General features: G+C 42.0%; 1 protein-coding gene across 1 annotated transcript in view; it reads left to right on the forward strand.

Moving 5' to 3' along the window:
- PALS1 (protein associated with LIN7 1, MAGUK p55 family member) overlaps positions 1 to 16,967 on the forward strand; it is a 2,503,255-nt gene that overhangs the window by 1,703,460 nt on the left and 782,828 nt on the right. Inside the window, exon 9 of the mRNA XM_044074024.1 lies at positions 13,629 to 13,812. Coding sequence (XP_043929959.1) covers positions 13,629 to 13,812 — 184 coding nt within the window. The remainder of the gene's footprint in view (positions 1 to 13,628; positions 13,813 to 16,967) is intronic.

Consider the following 16,967-nt stretch of genomic DNA (forward strand, 5'->3'; position numbering starts at 1 on the left):
AGTCTTAGACTCCAGAGAAAAATGCAGAAGAGCGTTACACCACAGTAAAGTCACTAAAACCAAAATTAAGTCTTCACAATAAATATGCTGTTTGCAAGTGCAAAATGCAAGGAAAAGCACAAAAATCTGATCGGATCTGAAGAAGGCTTTGATAGCTGAAAGCGCGTGTCCATCTGTTCTTTACAAAGGGTTCTTCCTTTTTGTGCTTTTCCTTGCATTTTGCACTTGCAAACAGCATATTTATTGTGAAGACTTAATTTTGGTTTAAGTGACTTTACTGTGGTGTAACGCTCTACTGCATTTTTCTCTGTTGTGTTTTTTGCTGAGCGTTCTTTAGCAAAGTTCACTTCTTTTTTAATATTTTATACAAGTCTTAGACTCCATTCACCCATCCTCCAGGAGAGACATTGGTCTTGCAGGCCACCTTCAGTGGCATCTTCATACAGATACTTTTGTTTGACAGGAAGCCTTTCTGAAGCCAACATCGATAGGATGAAGAAGTTACTTTGAATTCAGATACAGATAGGAGTCTTCTTAGCACCCCTTCCACCTGGGTCTCTGGGCCTGACCCATTCAGTTTCACTTTTAGTTGCTCCTTTCCCAGTTCAAACTTTGGACCAGAGTTTCATGCTTCCAAGTGGCACTTGAGAGAATCTTGTCATAGCCAAGAGCAGCTTCTTCTTCAGCTTTCCTTACCTTTTTGATTCTGGCACTGTCCGATCACAAAGGGTCTTGTAGCCAAAGGTTTGAGCTGAGGTTTTTGGAGCCATCTTTGCCCCTCGGTGCTTCTGTTTTAGACAGTTCAGCTCCATTGCCAGCTTTGAAGTAGTCAAGGCAGGACAGGATATGTCCTTTCCTTAGGGTCTTTAGGTCCTGGTAGACCATCTTCAGTACTGATCTGGACTTCGACATTCAACTCTTTTGAAAAGGACCATCTAGGTCTAGAGAGGAAGCTCATCACATGTAGTCGGCATCATTCCAACTCCCTCTGGATTCTGTAGTTTCAGGCAACCTCAGTTGGCCTGGTGAGTTTCATTTCTGATTCCAGCACTTTTCTGGAGTACCCCCACCCCTCACCCAAGGAAGGTCACAGGAATGTTCTTGCCAAAGGAGGCATGTTGACTCCTCCCAGGAGTCACTCACCGATGATACTAAGAAGTTGAATAAAATCCGTGTGTCCCCCCTGAAACAGGTTTTATAGGAGCAAGAGTCCCCCAGTTGATGTCATGGTGATGGCAGCAGCCTCAAAAAGGAGCTTTCTGAGAGCACCTCTGTCCATCCTACTAACAGGGAGTCCCAGGGCACTGGACAGATTTGGAAAGCAGACATATGTTCAATGACATTTGATGTTCGCTTGCTGAACTACCTGACTCACATGACTCAGAGTTTTGACTAAAGAAATTTCCAAATCCCTCTCTGGTACTTTGCCTATGGACATCCAGAAAAAAGTAGTTGTAGCTGCCTACCATACAATCTATATGTAATGTGTCCATGCTCCTACTTTCCAAAGCAGCAGATGGCACAGAGAGCAGCAGGCATTGGCATTGCAGATTGCACACCTAGATGTCTCTGATTTTGCAAAAAGTTTTTAAGACATCTTTGTCAATGCAGCCCTTGATGGAGCAAGAGTGTTTGGACCCAAGGTAAAAGAGACAGTCACCAGAAGCGAGCAGGAGGACAAGACTCTGCTATAATAATATGCCCCCCCCCAAACAAAGGACTTTTTCCCAGTGAAAAATTATATTGTCTTCTGTTGGTTTCTTGCTGTTACTTGCATTAGTACACATGCATACCACAGTATTTAACTCTTAGTGTGACCAACTACTTTAATACTGCATTGTACTAAGTACAACAAATACACTGAAACAAACTGCTTCAGTTAGTATGGTTTTACTATTGCATTTTTCTTTTGGATCTGCAAGCATGCAGTACAGATGCTGTCAGCTCTCTGTGGCAAATTCCCAAAGCGTGTTTATACACACTCATATTTATACAAAAGTCTGATATTTTTCTCTCAGTCTGATGTTTTCCTTTGTATTACACTTTTTTTCTTTGATCTTCTAATTTATGATTTGTCCTTGATTCATTTTCAAGTTCGGTGGTCCAGGGAAACTCAGTCTTGCATTATCTGAAACGTGGTGTTCCAGCACTATCAGAAACTTGATGTTCTAACTTTATCTTGCATGATGTTGCATATTTTTACTTCGTTGATGTCTTTCCAGCTGCCATCTGCGCGGCTGTATTTACAGATTGTTTCTCAATAACATACTCCTTTACATGGATGCCAATATCTAATTAAGCTATATATGTTTGCCAGCACACTTACTACTTCCTAATTTTCAGCATTTTATACTATTCCTAAATTAACCCTTTATATTTCATATTATTCTTACAGCTTTTTATTCAAGTTAATCATGCTAGCGATAGTTTTGAAAAGACAGTGAATATACTAAATAAAACAGAATACTACTATTCTTTCAGTTCCCCCTTATTGTATTTTTTTGAGGAATGGACTAAACTTCAGTTAAAGCAAAGACTGCATTTGTTTCATCAGCATGGCTATTTACAGCATTTGCCACTTTGTTCATGTTTACAAGCATGACTTGCTAAATTATTGCAACTCTTCACAACCTGCAGAATATTAAACAATTCCATCCTGCCATTATTATTATGACCCCCAAAACTACCAACATATTATTTACCAATTATTATAAATTTAATTTAATAAAATAATTAAATTAAATAAATTTAATTCAGTTAAATAAAATAATTTTAATTTAATAAAATTATTATAAATGTATTAACCAATTTAACAGTTTGGTTCCAGATGACCACCTTGTGAATGTCCCACCAATTAATGTCAGTGTCAGCTTCCATTTCTTTAGCCAACTTTACCAATTTGTCTCTTACTATTATACTATTTACTTCATGCCATAATATGCTGCGGTTATGATGATCCAAGTAAGCTTTAAGATTGTGTCTTGTATTATTTTCCTTAACTTGTCTAAAGTCAAGGTAATGTTAGGAAATTGATTTTTTTAGTACCCAAAAACAAAACAACTGGTAGCACCACCAAAGGCAGTTCGTATAAACAGCAAACAAACGTATTAAAATTACAAACTGCCACCAAAGCCAGATTCAGTTTGAAACCTTGAAATATGGTCAGTCCTTTAATATAAAACTTTAATATATTGCAAAGACTTAAAAACTTAAAAAGCAAGCTGGCTGCTGAAAAGGATAAGCGCTTTCGGTTTTCAACCATTTTCATATCCTGTTAAAAGGTGGGTTCCTTCTCATTAAATAGTCCTTTAGTCAGTCAGTGAGTCAAATGCAAGTAACCAGTTAGAAACCTCCATTTCATCACAACCCTCTCTTTGCAATTCCTTTACTTCCAAAGAGCTCTTCCTTTAAGAATCGGTTTAATAGGAACAATTTTGTTTAGTCCTGGCATTGAGTCTCCCTGCAAATTCATAATCGATTTGCTTTCTTCTATTTCTGTGCGATTTGTTGAGGATTTGCTCTCCCTCCTTTTAAAGGCAATGCATTTTGCTGCTGATCACTACAAACAATGACTCTCATTTAATCCCTGTGAACTAGCAAGGTCTTGTTTTTCTTGCTTTGTTTGACCTTGTAGACCAAAGGCCCTGTTTGTTCAGTTATTTCAAAAGGTCCTTGCCAATTGTTATCCCATGGACCGTCCGTCTGAAACGTTTTAATTAATACCTTTGTTCTAGAGAGAAGGTGTTGTTCCTGTGGCATTATAGGGACCTTTTTCCATAACATGACATCCCAGGCTGTGTACTACATGAACTACAAAATTACCTGGCACCTCACCGAAGTGTCATGTTTAATCATAGCCTCACCTCAGGCTTCATGCCCACTGAGTGGTGCACAGCTACAGTTATCCCACTCCACAAGGGGGGATCCACCTTGGATTCCGGGAACTACAGTCCCATCAGTCTGACGAGCCTGATCTGCAAGGGCATGGAACGCATTATTATGGAACTTATAAACAAAGACATTGGCAACCTTCAAACACTGGACCCCACCCTGTTTGGGTTCGTGAATGGCGGATCGTGTCTCCTGAACTTGATTGACTTCTTTGAAACTATCTCCAGAGCTGTGGACGAGGGTAAGGTGGTCCATGCTGCTATCTGGACCTCGCCAAGGCCTTCAACACCATCCCCCACTCTGGAATCATAGATAAACTTACTAAGTTGAGCATAAATCCCTACGTCACTCGATGGGTTGCCAACTGGCTTACTGACAGAACCCAGACTGTAAAAGTAGCTGACTCCAAATCCAGCTCCAGACAAGTGGACTACCTCAGGGTTCAGTCCTGGGGCCACTCTTGTTTGACATCTACTTCTCTGAAGTACAGGCCAACACTAAGGGACTCTGGCTAACAAAGTTTGCAGATGACTGCAGACTGGGAGCCATTATTGAATCCCCAAATTATGTTAATATTCTACAAAAGGGCCTTACAGAAACAGATGCCTGGTACCAGAGCCATGGGCTCAAGTTTAATGCCAAGAAATGTGTAGTTATCCCCTTTGGAAAAAAAATGTACAAATGAATTACCACATAGGTGGCAGTGCACTAAACATCGAAAGTGTGATGAGTGACTTAGGGACACAGGTGGACAGTGGTCTCACCTTCGATAACCACATCGCCACAACACTCAGGAAATCTTTTTATGTGGCACACCTCATCACTAAGGGCTTTTCATCCAGAAAAAAGGAGGTCATTGTCCCACTGTACTCATCCCGTCATTAGACCCATAGAGTATAACGCCCGTTTGGTATGTACCTCACAAGACATCTGCAGCAGCTGAAAAGGCCGCAGAAATACCTCACTAAAAGAATCACAGGCCTAAAGCAGATGCCATATGCTGACCGTCTTAAAAAAAAAAAAAAAAAAAAAAAAACTCGTTATACTCTGTGGCATATCGTTTACTCAGAGGCGATCTCTGCTTAACATACAAGGCCATGTCAAACCCTGAGCTGTTGGACATGCTCCACTTAAAGAAATCCCAATCCCTCAGAGCCACATGCTCCAGGGATCTAAACCTTGTCATCACAATGAACAAAACATGCTGGAGGTCTAGGTTCCTGACCCAGACACTCCCCATACTCTGGAATAGACTGCCCATACTTGTCAAGCAGAGCGCCTCCTTGGCCCTCTTCAAAAGGAAGCTTGATGATTGGATGGGAGACAGGAAATTCACCCCGGGGATCATGTCAGTCGCCCTGCTAGACAGGGGTCCAGGGAAGTAAATATTGTGGGAAGAAATATCCAGGGAATTGTTGTGGCTAGGCTTGTATAGGCCCTAGGGCCGATAGCCTAGTATGAACCTATGAGCCTATAAATGGAACGCTTGCTCCCTTGCCAAGTAATCACACTGCTCTGTGATGTCTTTTTACCATTTTTGATTGTGTGCTACCTCTAACAATGGTCCAATCTCTGGATCAGAAGGTCGATGTTCTTCGTATTTCACTATTGCAGTCATCACATTTGGGTTGTCTGCCTGCAGGTAGCCCTCAGTCGGCCTGAATACCAGACTCTTGGGATTTTTGCGTCGGATGCTGTCGCTTCTTCCATGACATCAGGGGTATTAAAGCATGCAGCCGATGCCATTACATCAATCTTTCTTGCCGTATGGTGCCCGAAGCAGAAACAGTTTGCACGTGCCGGTTGGCCACCTCCTGAGATTTTCATTTTCTGAGTTTCAGACCTGAAGTCTTCTAAAAGATAAGTACCCTGTTGGGGATCCTTTTTTCTTGCTCTAACAGATGTCCGAGAAAAATGTAATAATTGTCTTGCCTGTGGAAAGCAAATACCTCACGGAGATTTTCATTCTTACTGTGTCGCCTGTTTAGGCCCATGCCACGATGTCCCTTGCTGTCGGTTTTCTGCCTTGTTCAACACCCAAACTATTCGTCGTCGGAATATTTTTGTCGCTAAATTCTTTCACTCTCGATCTCCGTATTCTGAAATGGCTTCCATAAGCCGTCCGACTACCGATCTTCCGAAAAAATGTAAGGATAAAGACGGAGATGGACCACATAGGTCCAAAACTGCCAACGAAGTGACCGTTAAGCAAGTCGCCGGTCCGCCGGTACTCAGAGGTGCTTTTGCAGCCCCTGATACCCGCTTATACAGATTCGCAGACCTCCACTGAGACCCCATTCGGAGTCCAGTATGCCGCGAGCTGCTTCTTCGACTATGGAACCTGCAGATGTCACTACCGTGGATGGGTCCGGAGCTGCTGTGCAGGCACTGGCTTCTGAGGGTGTATTCAGATCTTCACATTAAACCGACGACTTCACTTCAATCCAAAAATAACAAATTTCTCAGGCCTAGAGTTCACGCTACGCCTAGGAAACCGATGACCAAAGGGCATTCTCAGGACTACAGGCCACAAAAACAAATGCTTAGAATGGCAGAAGACCTTATTACTTTAATTAGGGGAAGTCAGCCCCCCCCCCCCCTCAAAAAGACAAAGAACTGAATTTCCTTCTGATTCTTCAGATAGTCTGAGTACTCTGAATCTTCTGATTACCAGGACATACCTTTATCTACCTATGAGGATTCTGATGCAGAGCATTCCATTCCCTCTTCTTCCCCACCAGAAGATTTTTCCTTTGGTGAAACCCTGCATATACCCTTAGGGAGCATTTCTGCTGGGAGAGCCAAGATTACTCACAGTCCAAAAAGAGGCTAAGGGAATTTTTAAACTTGCCTCAGCACAGGCCTCTAGCTATCCCTCCTGATCTGGAAATTGTAGATGTCTTCTTGGAATCCAGTCTTACCCATGATACTTTGCCTCCAGCTCCCAGGAAACCTGACGGGTACTGTTGAGTACCTGACTCCCACAAATTCCTCTTTAAGAATCCTACTGCAGATCCAGAGACCATTTCCCAGGGATCTAAAGACATTAAGGCTACAACAGCCAAAAACCCTACCCCTTCAGACAGGGACTCTAGAGCTTTAGACAGATTGGGTAAGAAGGTATACACCTCTGCTACTCTTGCCATCAGGGCTTTAAATTGCCAGTTTCATATGTTAAAGTATCAGCAACATGTTATGGAACTGATTAAAGAGAAAATTATGTTGATTCCTGATTGTGCAGAACATGAAGATTTACAACAGTTAATGCATTCTGCTAACCAAGTGGGTAAACATACTTTGCAATGTGGTTTTGATGCCTTAGAAGCATCTTGCAGGGCTGCTGTCACTGGATCTGGCCATGCTTGGCTTAAAGAACAAACCTTGCCAGATCATGTCAAAGCAAAATTACTAGATGCACCATTAAATCAAGAGCGTCTATTTGGCAATAAAGCAGAAGTCCTCAAAAGGATGGAGGAAAAAGCTAAATCTATGCAAACTGTTAAAGATTACTTACAAGTACAGCCACCTAGATTTAGTAGGCATTGGCCTTCAAACAACTGGGTTTTCTAGTCCCTCCCAGACCTTCTCAGTCCAAACCCAGGGGCAGCAGACCACCACGACTACAGTTTCAGTGTGTGCACAGATCTAAGCAATGGAGTGCTCCCACCTCCAAAACAGGGAGTAGTAAGCCGCCATTCTGTGGTAAAATCTCACAATGACTTATCCTTAACTCTTCCAAGCCTTGCCCAAGTACTTGCACCTTTAGGAGGGAAACTTGCCCTGCATGCCAAAAACTGGGAGTACATTACCCAGGACCGATGGGTCTTAAACATTGTTTCCCAAGGATACAGATTCTACTTCCACTCACTCCCAACCCCAAGCGGATGGTCAGACCTCCCCCCAAACCAGTGGGCAGAGACCCAAAAGCAAGTACTCTCTCTTCTCAGTATCAAGGCTATTTAACCTGTCCCAGCAGAACAAAGGGGACACGGCTTTTATTCCAGACACTTTCTGGTACCCAGAAAAGAAAACTCTTGGCGTCCTATCTTGGATCTGTCCATTCCCAACACCTTTCTGGTGGTTCCAAAATTCAAAATGCTTACTCTCCAACAGCTGCTCCCCATGCTAGCCAATGACTCCTGGCTGGGAACCCTAGACTTAAAAGAAGCTTATCTGTACATCCCTATAAGGGAATCTTGCAGAAAATACCTACGTTTCAGAGCAGGCTCTATGCACTAGCAGTTCTCTGCACTTCCCTTTGGCTTATCTACTCCACCCAGGGTACTCCCAAAATGCCTAGCTCCAGCCATTGCATATTGCAGGCAGAGAGCAATTGAAATGTACCCATACATGGACGATTGCCTGATTCAGGCAAACAGTCAGGAATTGCTACTACAGCATCTGGCATTTGTAAAGAGACTTATAACTTCACTGGGGTACACCATCAACGAAAAGAAATCACATCTGGTACCCAGCCAACATATTGTATTCCTGGGAGCAAGCTTGAACACAACTTCCCAGATGGCATTCCTCACTCCAGAAAAACAGATTTAATTGAAAAACTACTTCAATTTACTGGCCACCAAAACCCGGCTATCTGCAAGAAAAGTACTGCAAGCCCTAGGGTTCATGGCCTCTTGCATTCTACTAATTCCATATGCAAGACTGCATATGAGAAAATTTCAGTGGTACTTAAGTCTCTGGTGTCAACATTCTCAGGACCTGGAAGCATTGATTCCTATCATTCCTTGCCTAAGGGCAGAGTTCCTTTGGTGGGCAGAGGCCTGTTACCTCAAGGGACTCCCTTTCAGTCAAATCCCTGCCGCCCAAACCCTAACAACGGACGCATCAGACTGTGCATGGGGGGCTCACATGGCAGGACAATGCATTCAAGGCAAATGGAGCCCAAAGCAAATGCACCTGCATGTCAATCAAAAAGAAGTGTTAGCTGTACAGAATGCTCTGACAGCATTCAAAGGCTTTATTCTTCCAGGACAACTATTGGTAAAGACCGAGACAACACCACAGTTATGTGGTACATAAACAAGCAGGGGGGAACCCATTCCTGCCCACTCTGCAGATTAGCCATGGCTCTGTGGAACACAGCCTTGAGCAACCAAGTGCACCTGAAAGCTCAATCCCTGCCAAGCAAACGAAATTCACTGGCAGACAACTTAAGCAGAAATCTCAGGGGACCCACATGAGTGAAAACTGGAACCCAAGATATTCAAGCTTTTGAGGGACAAGTGGGAGGCACCAGAGGTGGACCTCTCTGCTTCCCCTCAGAACTATCAATTGAGCAAATATTGCACCAGAACTCCCCACAGCCAAGCATGGAAAGTGGATGCCCTGACCTTTACCTGGGAAAGCCTCTCAATCTATGCCTTTCCCCCTCTGCCCCTCCTCTTGAAGGTTCTACTGAAGATCAAACAGGACAAGCCAAAGACAATCCTGATTGCACCAGACTGGCCACGCCAGCACTGGCACCCTCTTTTGCACAGTCTGACAGTAGTGCCACCATGGCACCTGCCTCAGATCCCTTCCCTGCTGTCCCAGCAGGAGGGCCAGATTTTGCACCCTCAGCTCCAGACCCTGAACCTAGCAGCCTGGCTTATCCCCTGAACTCTTCACCAGCAACCCTCAGTAAGCAGGTGTGGGATGTCATTCTGGAGGCAAGGAGGCCTAGTACTAGAAAATCCTATTCAGAAAAGTGGAAAAGATACTGTTCCTGGAGCCACTCTCAGGGAATGGACACATCTGTGCCCAGCTTACCTCGTATACTGGATTACTTAACAGAAATGCTCCACAAAGGCCTATCCTTCTCCTAAGTTAAGATTCATGCCTCTGCCATCTCAGCTCGTTATAACACTGAGCCGCCACTCTTTTCTCATCCTCTGGTCAAACAGTTCCTAAGAAGTGCAAAAAATTTAAGACCTCCCAGGAGCGTTCCCACTCCAGCATGGGACCTTAACTTTGTATTGGAAATGCTCACGCTTCCACCCTTTGAACCTGCTGCTACAGCAGAGTTAAAATTCTTCTCATGGAAAACGGCTTTACTTCTAGCCATCACTTCAGCAAGAAGAGTGTCTGAATTGCAGGCCCTTATTGCCATGGGAACCCTTCATTATCTTCCATGTGGACAGGGTTTCCTTCAGGACCAACCTTTCATTTATGCCCAAGGTGGTTTCTAGTGTGGCTTTAAACCAAATCCATTCATTTGCAAACTTTTTTTCCTAATCCTCAAAATAAAAGGGAAAGGATCCTGCACTCCCTGGACGTGCACAGGCAGCTTAGGTTCCATTTGGTCAGGACTTAAGCCTGTCAGAAAATCTGAAAAGTTGCTAGTCAGCTTTGCTGCAGGAGCAGAGGACAAGGCCATTTCAAAGCAACCATTTCTAAATGGATAGCACACTGCATCCATTTCTGCTACAAACATCATGGGAAACCTACCCCACAGGGGATCAGAACACATTCCACTAGAGCTACATCAACCTCTACAGCTTTTCTCAGGGAGTCCCTACCAGGGACATTCTGGAAGCTGCAACCTGGAGCTCTGTACACCCTTTCACCAAGCATTACCACTTGCCTATCTTTTCTAAATCCAGAGCTGGATTTGCCACAGCAGTGCTACAGGCCCTGATTGCCAGCCCTAATGCTTCTTAACTACCCCCTTCCATCCTCAGCTTTGGGAATCAACCCAAATGTGATGACTGCAACAGTGAAACAAGAAGAACATAGTACAGTTGTGTACACTTACCATAAATGTAGATGTTTGAGTATATTCACTGTTGCAGTCCTGATTACCCTCCCTCCAGCCCCTTGACTTCTCTTTACTTCTACCTGTCTGTTTTGGTATTTGTTTTTTGCTGGGGGTGTTACATAACATGTAATTGCTTCCTATTTTGGGGGCACCTGACATCTGGGGCAAGACAAAAATGATGATATGGCATCGGCTGCATGTTTTATACCCCTGGCGTCATGGAAGAAGTGACAGCATCCGACGCAGAAATCCCAAGACTCTGGTATTCAGGCCAACTGAGGGCTACCTGCAGGCAGATAACCCAAATGTGATGACTGCAACAGTGAATACACTCTAACATCTACATTTATGGTAAGTGTACACAACTGTACTTTTTGAAACCCCCTACCCCATTAATACATTTAGGTACGATTTTTTTCTGTTAAAGAACACATGGAAAGGTAAGTTTTTGTCCTTTATGTGCATTGGCTTGACACCTAGTAGTAGAGTAGTATACTTTGCCTAGAACTTCAACAGGTATAACCTTGGCAGTGTGACTTGTGTAAGAATATTTCTCCAACTGTCCCTTGTACATTTGAGTAGTATTGCCCGAACAGTTTTTGGCTGGTTGAGATTTCTAAGTAGCTTTGCTGCTGTTGTCTATGTTTGGATGTGTGTTTTGGTCTGAGTTTTTCTGACTTTGATGCTTCCCAAGTATGTTTAAATCACAGCAAGTAATGTAGTTTACTAAATGTAAATGAAATTTTGGCATTCATGTGTTAAAACTCTCAGAAACCATGCCTAGCATTATGCAGAGCTACTAGTAAAAAATATCACACACGTAGGCCCAGAGATCATAGCCAATCTTTTAGCTGGCAGACTAATTCAAACCCCACCTCCATATTTCTAGATCACATAACTGCATCAAAATCTCCTCAGATCTCCCAAGAACAAGTCCTCAAAGTTGCTATCCAAGGCCAAGACCACCAATTCTATTTGGCCAGATAATATGTACAGGGTTGCCCACTGGTCAGCCTGAAACATTACTACTCAGACTCCCTGTAGATGTTCAGTGTCTGCTTCCAAACAGGCATTGTTCCAGATGAATGCAGTCCCCTTGCACAAAGGTAAGTTGTTAGCAGATCTGGGTAATTTTAAACCCATAAGCCTGACCATCCTCACCTGTTAGGCTATAGAAAGGTTCATTATGGTGTTAATAAATAAGGACATAACCTGCATATGGTTAACCCAAGACCTTTCATATCCATCAAGGGTAGATCCTGCCTGTCAAGGTTACTGAATCAGAACACATTGTACCTTGACCTCACAAAGGCATTCAACACCATTACACACACTGGTGTTGTGGGTAGAGTCTTCCAGCTTAAATACAAGACTCTGCACAACTCAGTGGATTGCAAACTGGCTCACAGACAGAGCCCAGGAAATCAGGGTGGGAGTTTTAACCTCCACCAAATGACCTGTCACTAGCAATTAACCCAGGGTTCAGTCCTTGGATGATTACTCTTTGGCATTTTCTTCTTAGAAGTCAAAGCAAATGCCAAGGGGTTATGGCTGACCAAGTTGCAGACACACATAAACTCTTTGCCATAATAAACTCTCCAGAGGACACCAAAGTCCTCCAAGATAGCGTTTTGCAAGCAAACAGCTGATGTCAAAACTACGAACTAAAATTAATTACCAAGAAATGTATAATCGTTTACATTGACAAGACTTGACTTCCCTTTTAACTATCACATTGACAGCACACCCCTGAAAGTTGATGTAGTTAGGGATCTGGGAACCTCTGTAGACTGCTAGCTGTCCTTTGATCACCATATTTCTTCTAATGTGAGGACGTCTTTTTTCATTGCACATCATCTTTCTAAATGTATGACATCTAGATCCAAGGATGTATTCATTCCACTGTACTTTAACAGACCAGTGTTTGAAAGTAATCCCTGTTCGGTAAGTACCTGCCCAAATACTTGTCACAACTGGAATGACCACAGTGATTTCTCACTAAATCCCAAAAACTGTGCAATCCATCTCAAACCCTTTCCGTCTACTCATTTTCTTAAAGGATACAAAGAGGCAGCTTCTGCCTGATGTATAGATTCTCAATATTTTTTCACATTTGTTACATAGCCGCATATCCAGTGGTAACGTAAATCCCCACTCCAGGGATCTCAATCTCTTTTGTAATATAAATAGACATGTTTGTAGGGATAGGTATGTATCATAAAGAATACTATATGGGTCCATAGAAGTAGTATTCAGTAGTTCTGTATAATACTTATGTGGACCCATCTTTCACTCCATATAAAGTGAAATATTTCTCTTACTCTGTTCAAATGTAATTCGAATGGATGGGAAATCACAAACTAATCCCTCAGTTTATTCTCCATGTACTTTATGGATTGTGACAAGTAAATGTCCCAGCATATCCTTGCTCTGCTGCCCACGGGTTAATTGTATGCAAAATATAAGGGCTAAAAAAATATCAGGAGTGTAAGGCTGTAGCCTGGTAAGTACCTATAAAGGACACACTGTAAAGTGTAAGTAAGGCATGTACTGTAAATCTAGCTGTAAATAGCAGTGACTATTTCCCTCTCCTGACTGCTGTGACTCAGCATCCAGTGGCTGTGGTTGATTGGTCAGTTTTGCGCAATTCTTACTTTTGGATTTCTTATTGCAAGCATATTCAGTATGTGTCCTTTGAATGTTATTTGACTTCTATTTTTTTGGCACATCAAGGAGAAAAATGAAAAAAAAATTATACAGCAAATAATTATTGAGATTAATTTCAGCTGAAAAATATAAACTAAAATTTTCAGTTGAAAATTTTAGACTAATTTTTTTGTTAGTTTTTTTCCTCTTTTTTTCTTGGGGGTGGAGATGTAAAAAGCAAGAAAAGATATGTTGCTGTTTTAAGCTACCATAAATAACTATTCAGTGATTTCTTTTCTGTTTATAACTGCAGTGCCTCTCTTCCAAATAGGTACATGTGAAAGCACATTTTGATTATGATCCTTCTGATGACCCTTATGTTCCCTGTCGAGAGTTGGGCCTGTCCTTCCAGAAAGGGGACATACTTCATGTAATCAGTCAGGTGGATCCTAACTGGTGGCAGGCATACAGGGATGGTGATGAAGACAATCAGCCATTGGCAGGTCTTATCCCAGGTACAGATATTGTCTTTTATTTACTGTCTGTTCAGAGATGTGAATGTTTTGCAAGTCTTTTAGTCCTAGCTTGTTTCTGTGGATGCTCTTCATTCCTATTTCTGCATTAGCCTTTGGCTGTTTGTGTTGTTTCCTGCCTAGGAAGTAATAACTGACCTGATTCAAAAGCTCTGGCTTGGTCTCATACCTTCTCTTTGGCTGCTGACTGGCCAGCATCAGGTAACTAACAGCCAAAAGGAAGTAATTTCAGAACGTTTTTCCACTTGATAAGAACCAACTAAGGACTTTTCAGGAGCAGCAGTCAGTCTACAGCTTAATTTTTGGCTGTCAAGTCCCCTTTGGGGAACCCTTCCACACAAAATACATTGTTCATTTTAATATCGGACAAACTTTTTAAATTGTTTTCTAATTTTGAATAAAAGTGGCATCTTGTCTTCAAGAAACGTTGTATTAAAAATCTGTAATTTCATGTAAGGAACCTCTTTAATAATTTGAGACTTTTTTTTCTTTTCTTGGGGGCATTTTTGAGTTAAACTTGTTACTACCTTTGCAACTTTTGAGTTTAGGTGTTTGTGTTTACTTAAAGAAAATATTAAAACCATAGACATTGTAGTGCTTATATACTTTGTGCCATCTTACCTGAGCATTTGTTTTCTTTTGTGACAGTGAAGAGTAAGAAACTACTGTTCATTTGTGGATCTTATCCACTGCTTCTGCATTTATCTTGGTTTTGGGAAGTGTGTGTGTGAGCTGTCTGAAACACTTTGTGACAACTTACCTTCTGACCGACTCTTTCCAGTGCTTCAGTTAGGCATCTTCCTCAGTCACAAGATGGATACTCACTCCAGTCCTCAGGCTTTTTCTCCCACTGTACTTGCAATGAAAAAAAAATTGATAAAGGTGAGTCCTTGTAGTCAACCTAGACTGTCTGTGCTTTATCCACTGGTGAGGGGTCCTGTAGAAGTAATTTGCTATTCTCCAGCTCCATTGGTGTTAGTTCTTCTGCCATCATTTATGATGTGGGAGTCAGGCAAGTCTTGTGCAGTGTCCAATAGGAGCATGGGAAAACCATCTTCATTTTTGGGTCTTGGAGATGTTCTGAAAGATTCTTCTCAGGGTAGTTGGGTAGAGAGTCCTCTTGCCTGGGATAGAGAAAGATCCCCCATATGGCGTTCTTTCAGGGATACTTAACCTAATAAAATGAAACAAAAAGGGTAGACATTGTTCATCTATGGATACACATATTTCAAGCAGATGATATTCTCTTGTTAGCCAGGATTCTTTTGTAGGCTTTTGGTTCTGGAGTTCAAAAATTCTTTCCTGAGCACTATTGTGATGCAGAAAATCCTGCAGGTAATCAAGAGTCAGACATTGATAGAGACAGAGTTCCCTCTCTTATGGATTCCAAAGGCCAGGATTCGGATTTTGAGGATAACACATATGCCCCCATTTCCATTGGAGGAATTGTCTTTTTCTAAGTATTATCTTCAGGATGATTGATTTATTTTTGTGGGGGAATGAGTGGCAGTTCCCCTTGAAATGGGGAGATAGTACAAGTTATTACAGATGGAGGTCCCACATATTTGTTATTCCTCCTATTTTGCCAGCATTGGAGGATGTCTTTACTGCTGCCTGCAGTAATCGTAATGGCCAATCTGCAATCCCTAAAAAGGCAGATACATTTTGTAGGCTAGCAATTTTTTTTCTCACTTTTGGTGTGATCCTGCAGCTATTTCTGCCTCAGCGACAGCAGTAGACTTGGTGAATTCCTAATTCCTCTACAGGGAGTAAAGAAGGTAAGGTGTTGGACAGGTTTGGGAATATACTTTAGTTTTTAAAATTCTTAGTAATAAGGGCCATATCTGAAAGTTTGTTACACTGTGCTGAAACTTTAAAATAATACTCTACTAATCTGCCTTCAGAGGACAAATGCTTTCTGATTATTTCTAATATTCATTAGGTTTTTAAACGTGTCCTAAAGAGTGTGTATGATTGTGCATATGCTGAGACTAGGGCCAGTGTTAATCTTTTAAGGAGGTATGCTAGAGTATGTAACCAAAGATTTGCATGTGAAGTTAAATCTAACATTTTGAACATTGCTTTAAATAAAGAAGTGATATCTGGCTCTCTTGCTACTCAAACAATATGATAAATGAGGGAAATTAGTGCTGGGAGTTGTCACCTTTTTTTTCCCCCCAAGTCCCTCATTGTAAATCAAGTAGACCCTCTACTCTCTTCAGAAAAGTGTTTAAGCAGTCCCTGCCTACTTCTGTCAAACAGAGCAAAAATAAAAGATGGCAGGAGGGGATTAACATTGACAAAAACACAGGGATTTTTCTGAAAAGGGGGCAATCTGCACATTTAGAATGGCTATACCTGCATTCTTCCTCCCTCCCCTCCTCCACTGTATCTCTGACTGTCTCAGAAATAGGATACCATTATCTCCCTTTAAAATCACACTCTAACCTTACAAATAATAGAACCAGTACCATTAGGCCACAGGGGCAAAGGTGATTGTTTCTGTTTTCAGATAAAGAACTTGCCTGGAGACAAGTTCTAGATCTTTTATTTCTCAGATTCTCTGTACCCGAGTCAGACTATTAGTTCCCTGTATTACCTTTAAGGTTATTCACAGCTCTGAGTATTTGTAAAGAACCCTAACCCCTGGAACAGCCCTTTCATTGACTTTGGGCATTGTCATATGTCGTTATTTATACAACTTAACTTAAGTCTTTTCCAGGAGGTCTGAAGTCTTTAACATGGATTTGTCCCCTCTTTCACCAGTTGTGGGTTACAGATACATAATTAAAACCCACTCAGACATACAGGATTGAGTTTTTATGGTTTATGAGGCGCTAACATTATCATTTGTAACTTCAGATTTCCAGATGTTCTTCCTGATTCACTGTTGCAGTCATCACTTTTGGGTTATCTGCTTGCAGTAGCCCTCAGTTGGCCTGATTAAAAAAGTCTTGGGTCCTGCGTCGGTTGCTGTCCCTTCTTCCATGATGTCAAGTCGTCAGGGGTATAAAACATGCAGCCAATGTCATTACATCAGTTTTTCTTGCTGTGCGGTGCCCGAAGCAGAAGCAGTTCGCAAATGCTGGTCGGCCGACTCCTGAAATTTTCATTTTCGAGTTTCAGAACCGGTCTTC

The sequence above is a fragment of the Protopterus annectens genome, chromosome 6.part0 (assembly GCF_019279795.1).
Source record: "Protopterus annectens isolate FY-2018-M chromosome 6.part0, PAN1.0, whole genome shotgun sequence".
Taxonomy (NCBI): domain Eukaryota; kingdom Metazoa; phylum Chordata; order Ceratodontiformes; family Protopteridae; genus Protopterus; species Protopterus annectens.